Here is a 6,183-nt window from a genome sequence, read left to right on the forward strand (position 1 = left end):
AAAAAGAAACAGAAATACAATTTGCTGGTGTAGTCTATCATTATGAACGTAGTGTAAATCTCATTTGAATAATATTTTAAAATATGCCCACCAAAATTATGCTCTAAAAATAAAAGTAACATTGATATATCTTTTTATACCTTGGTAATCGAATTTGTAATTCATTTAAAAACTTTTTTACATTTTGCCTATATTCTATAGAGAATTTTTGAACAATATCAGAGAAAGAAACATGAACTTCCTGTTTCATGTTTGTCGTTTCTTGTTAATTTCAAATTAAATTTTTACTCTTCGACTCATGGCATATTTATAAGATTACGAAACAGCTTCATAATTATGGAAATTATTTCAAAATCTAGTTAAATATAAATTATGAACTAACTCCATTTACCTAGTTTCTGAGTGTCATAAATAACTTTTGAATAATACTCACACTATTGCTATTCCAATGTGATTTTATTATCCTTTAAATTGGTCAAGAATTTTTATCCAATTAGATGTTCGAAAAATATATGCAAAATATACAATTTCCGTATTTTTATTTCAATCGCAACTGAAACTGTAATTTTTATACCCACCATCAGAAAAGATGGGGGTATATTGATTTTGTCATTCCGTTTGTAACACATCGAAATATTGACCATAGACCTACAAAAGTATATATATTCTGGCTCCTTATTAAATTCTAAGACGATCTGTCTTAGACTGTCCGTCCGTCCGTCTGTATGTCTATCTGTCTGTTGAAAGCAATATAGAATTCGAACGAAAAGAGCTAGAGAGTTGAAATTTTCCACAAATATTTCTTATAGGTAATGTTTGTTTGGTATTGAAAATGGGCAATATCAGTCCACGTTTTCGCATAGCCCCATACAAATGGTCCCCCGAAAAGCAAATTTCTACTTAATAATACATAATTATTTAAGACAATTTGATAAAAATATAAAATATTTATTTAAATATATTTAATGGTTTTCATAGCTATAAAAATTTTGAAAACCTTAACCACTGCTTATATTTGACAAATATTTATCACAGCACTGAACCCTTGTTTAGATTAGATACATTTTTATTATGATAAACGTCAATTGTTATCATGATAAAAAATTAGCAGGTACAGACATCATCTATTAGCGTTATAGCATCGTTATGACAATGTTGTCCAAACAATTGTTTAGACAACGTTGTCTTGATAACAAACATCATTGTATTGTAAAATTTGTGTAGAATTTTGTTTTTGCCCAAATTAAATAGATTTTTAACATAAGTTTTAGTGAAATTAGTGTTCATTTACAAAATTTGCATTACAATTTAATTTTTAATTGTTTTTATAAAATATAGCATTATTTCAGTAAAATTTTCTTTGAGTTGTCGTGATAAAATCAGCATTTTGTTATCCCTATGTTTTGTTAAATGATGTGATAAATATTTGTCCAATGTAGACAAAACGGCAGAACAATTGTAAATTTTTTGTTTATGTTTATGTAATGCATAGGGGTATCAAAATGTTGATTTTATCACAATTGTTTTACCAATTCACGATGCTATAACGCTAATAAAGGACGTCTAAACCTAATGAACAACAATTTGATAGTTAGCTTGATAAAAAGAAAACATCATTTAATTGTTTTTTTTTTTGTGAAAAAAATGTTTTTAAATAAGTTTTAGTTAAATTAGCGTTTTAGTGTAATTAGTGCACATTAGTGTAATGTGCACTAAAAAAAATTTTACTAGGTTTGTATAATTGAATGTTTAAATTTCCAATATACGAAAAGTAGATTTTTCAACCTAGTTATTACCTTAAAAATAATATATTAATGTCGATAAAGCAGTACCCAATTTCTGTATTTTTCGCATCGAGAAAATTTTTCGGAAAACTTATGATAATTTGTTGTTAGTTTGTTGTTAAATTTTAATGCGTACATTTTGTAAATAACTGAATAACCCTGTTAAATCCTGGAAGACTATAATTTTTTTTCATTTCTAAATTTAAATGAATTATTAATCCAAAAAACCGTTAAAAATGAAAACCAGTCCGGTTAATATAAATTTTGTAAAGAAATTATTTATTTACATGAATGAACTTTTTTAACACAAAAACGTACTTTTTTCAAATGGCTTATCGATTTTCGTATGAATTTTCTATAATATTGAACCTAGAAACATGAAATTTAGCATGTAAGGCCTTGATTAGGTAAGAACCTATAAAAGGGAACTTTATGGTACTTTTTCGTTTTACTTTTTGAATTTTCTATAATATTGAACCTATAAACATGAAATTAAGTATGTAGAGCCCGGATTAGGTGAGAGCACATAAAAGGGGACTTTTGGTACTTTTTCGTTCATCGAAAGGTATTTTTTGAATTTTCTATAATATTGAACCTAGAAACATGAAATTATGTAGGGCCTGGATTAGGTGAATTCGAAAAATTATGAGAATTCGTTTTTAAGCGAGAAACGATTTATTTTGCCCAAATTGGCATTTTTATTACTGAATAAGTAAATAAATATCTTTGTTTTTACGTTATTGATCATTTTCTTAATGCAAAATTTGTTTGATTTTCAGCAAGATGTTTTATATGGGGGTACTGTCAAATGTAGGCCGATCCTCATAAAACTTGGTGAAAAGATTTGTTTTTAATTTTTAAGAATTTTTCCATCCATTCCATCCCTGTATAACTTCTCGCAAAACTTTTGTGCCTGCTCTGACATTTTTAGTGTCAGTCGCCGCCGTCGTTAATATTTGTCGGCGCAGGGATCTGGCGGAAATTTTAACAAGTCATTGAAAATTTTGCACAGTTCGGAGCACATAAATTTGTTTTGTTAGTAAATATAAATCAAAAATGGAAACTTTATTGCAAGAAAAGGTAATATCAACTTATATTGATAAATCTATATTTAATAATATTATTTTTCAAATAAGGAGGAGACATTTGACTTTAAGTTGAAAGATGCCCACAGTTCACTGGATGAATTGGATGTCGATGACTTGTATGTTCGCTACAAGGTAATGCACTACAATATATTTCTGAATAAATAGGTATTACAATAATTTCTCGTATATTAGAAATTACAAAAAACCCTAGAGTTTCTGGAAGTTCAGGAAGAATATATCAAGGATGAACAACGAAATCTGAAAAAAGAATATCTTCATGCTCAAGAGGAAGTGAAACGCATTCAATCAGTTCCTCTTGTAATTGGTCAATTTTTGGAAGCTGTTGACCAAAATACTGGTATTGTTGGTTCCACTACTGGTTCGAATTACTATGTTCGCATTTTGTCGACCATTGATCGTGAATTATTGAAACCTTCGGCATCCGTTGCTCTGCATAAGCATAGTAATGCATTGGTTGATGTGCTACCTCCAGAGGCTGACAGTTCAATCTCAATGTTGCAGCCGGATGAAAAACCGGATGTCAGTTATGCAGATATTGGTGGTATGGATATGCAAAAACAAGAAATAAGAGAAGCTGTTGAGTTGCCACTGACACACTTTGAATTATATAAACAAATTGGTAAGTAGATCAGTGAAGAGCTAGACACTGCAGATTCAGGGATTAATTAAATTTCTGTTAAATTGTAGGTATTGACCCTCCCCGTGGTGTTCTCATGTACGGTCCTCCAGGTTGTGGCAAAACTATGTTGGCTAAGGCTGTGGCCCATCACACAACTGCATCTTTTATTAGAGTCGTCGGTTCCGAGTTTGTCCAAAAATACCTTGGTGAAGGCCCACGTATGGTCCGTGATGTATTCCGATTAGCTAAGGAAAATGCACCAGCAATCATTTTTATAGATGAAATTGATGCTATTGCTACAAAACGTTTCGATGCTCAGACTGGTGCCGATCGCGAAGTACAGCGTATTCTATTGGAATTACTAAATCAAATGGATGGCTTTGATCAAACAACAAATGTTAAAGTCATAATGGCAACAAATCGAGCAGACACCTTGGATCCGGCTTTACTTCGTCCGGGTCGTTTGGATAGAAAAATAGAGTTCCCATTGCCCGATAGACGTCAAAAACGTCTAGTGTTTTCGACAATCACTTCCAAGATGAATTTAAGTGAGGATGTTGACTTGGAAGAATTCGTTGCAAGGCCAGATAAGATATCGGGTGCTGACATTAATGCTATTTGCCAGGAAGCTGGTATGCATGCAGTTCGAGAAAATCGTTACATTGTCTTATCGAAGGACTTCGAAAAAGGTTATAAAAATAACATTAAGAAGGATGAACAAGAACACGAATTCTACAAATAAACATTATATATCTATATTCATTTGTATTTGTAACTATTTAATTAATAAAAAATAAATGCAATTGTATATCAATTTGCAACATAAAATGTAATTTTTATAAAGTTGTCCATTTTAATACAGTCGATTTAAAACTTGACTTGTTAAATTTTGTTAACTTGATATTCACCCCTATTTTGCATTTCGATTACGTTTCCATTCAGTTACGCTACGAGAATTGGTATTCCAACAAAAAAACGGAATCGTAAGAAAAAGAAGAATCAATTCCAGCAAGCATTTCGTTAAGTGTTATTTTAGTGACGGAGCTTTGAATCGAAATGCAGAATACCAAAGTTTCCAAACGGAGAAAATTTCGATTGGAATTGAAATGCAGAATAGGGGTGATTATTTTTGTGTAGTTTATTTTATTTTATACCTATGTAGGCTAATCATTTCTAAGATGAAACAATAAGAAAAACTAATTTTTTTACAAGCTATAAAATATCAAAATTATTATTTAAAGTTGGGAGAAACGAAATCGTATACAATTAATTCACTCGCAAAAAATAATTTTTGATCGCATTTTTTAAACAATCAAATCCAAATTTTAGTTCTTAAAGTGTACACCAGGTGTATAATGCAGTGGTTTTAATCGAGGCTAAATAAATTGAAAATTTTATTAGCAGCGGCCAAAAGATGGTGCTATTTCAACTCTTAAAACTAAGTTTCTTCCACACAAATTTTAGCAATTTGTTGCAAAAAAGGCAACATTATAGTTAAAGAAATTGAGTAAAATAAGGCCTATTGTACCTAATTTGCTATTACTACAATTTAAAAAATATATCTGCCATCTGTTGGTGAGTAGCAAAACAAAACAAGTAATGCTATGTTTCCACTGAGGCGTTTTGAGCAAATCTAGTGGTTTTGGACAAAACTAGTTGAAATCATGTATATTTACCATACAGTTTTGACAAATCCAAATATAGTAAATGCGATTTAAAATATGTCGAAAATGTATTTTCTTATACAACACTGCGTTGTGTCTAGGATAAGCAAATGTAACTATAGGCTATCCATTCAAGTTGAATGTTTTCATCGATAAAGTGACTTTTCATTTCGAAATAAAAACAATACAAATTATAAAATTAGTGACATTTAATAAACAAATTTATACTTTTACAACTGTAATTTTGTATTTTTAATGTTTAAATTTGAAAGATATTAACATTACTGTCGTTATAACAAAATAAAATGCCGTGATTTGTTCGAAAATTCGAATATCAAAACCGAGTAAGCTCAGTGGAAACACCTTGAAGATGTTTAAGCAAATCTAATTCAAGCCAGTGGAAAATAGTATAAGAATGTATAGCATTGGCGGCCAAACATGCCCCTGCTGGCATTGTGTTATTCTCACTCATACACATGCAATACGAATGTTCTCAGCAACCCTACAAACATTTTCTATTGCGGAAGTTACCCGTGTGAAACTTCCAAACGTGCTAAAAGCTCGCCAGCGATGTTGCGGAAGTATAAGAATTCTTGTCACCAGTCGGGAAGAACTGATGCCGAGCTGGAAAACGTCTAAGAGTAACGTTGAAGATACTTCTGGAAGATCCGCAGAAGAAACTTCTAGATGACTCTTGGAAGTAAGGTATTGCCAAAGACTCTTCTAGATGTGACTAGGAAGTCACTTCTTGAAGTGACTACTTAGTATTTTCTTCTTCTAGAAGATGAGTATTCTCGTCTTCTAGAAGATGAGTTTTCTCTTCTATTTGTATACTCACCAAGATAAAATCTATAAAAAATAAATCTAAATAAAATGAAATTTTATAGTTTTTATTGAAATAATTGAAATTAAAATAGTAGAAAAAATAATTGATTTAACAACTAATCTAAAAAAAATAATATATGTACATACATTAGACCGACTCACAAAAAATGGTGCATTAGTTA

General features: G+C 30.6%; 1 protein-coding gene across 1 annotated transcript; it reads left to right on the forward strand.

The window, feature by feature from the left end:
• The first annotated feature begins 2,701 nt into the window (after positions 1-2,701).
• Positions 2,702-4,345, forward strand: LOC119611273 (26S proteasome regulatory subunit 6B). Its single transcript, XM_037966804.1, has 4 exons — positions 2,702-2,864; positions 2,921-3,004; positions 3,065-3,512; positions 3,581-4,345. The coding sequence occupies exons 1-4, from the start codon at positions 2,841-2,843 to the stop codon at positions 4,252-4,254; spliced, it is 1,230 nt and encodes a 409-aa protein (XP_037822732.1). The 5' UTR covers positions 2,702-2,840; the 3' UTR covers positions 4,255-4,345.
• The last annotated feature ends 1,838 nt before the right edge of the window (positions 4,346-6,183 follow it).

This window comes from Lucilia sericata, unplaced genomic scaffold, assembly GCF_015586225.1.
Source record: "Lucilia sericata isolate MDLA Ls3-8-SP2 unplaced genomic scaffold, ASM1558622v1 Contig000031F_arrow, whole genome shotgun sequence".
In the NCBI taxonomy this organism is placed as follows: Eukaryota; Metazoa; Arthropoda; class Insecta; order Diptera; family Calliphoridae; genus Lucilia; species Lucilia sericata.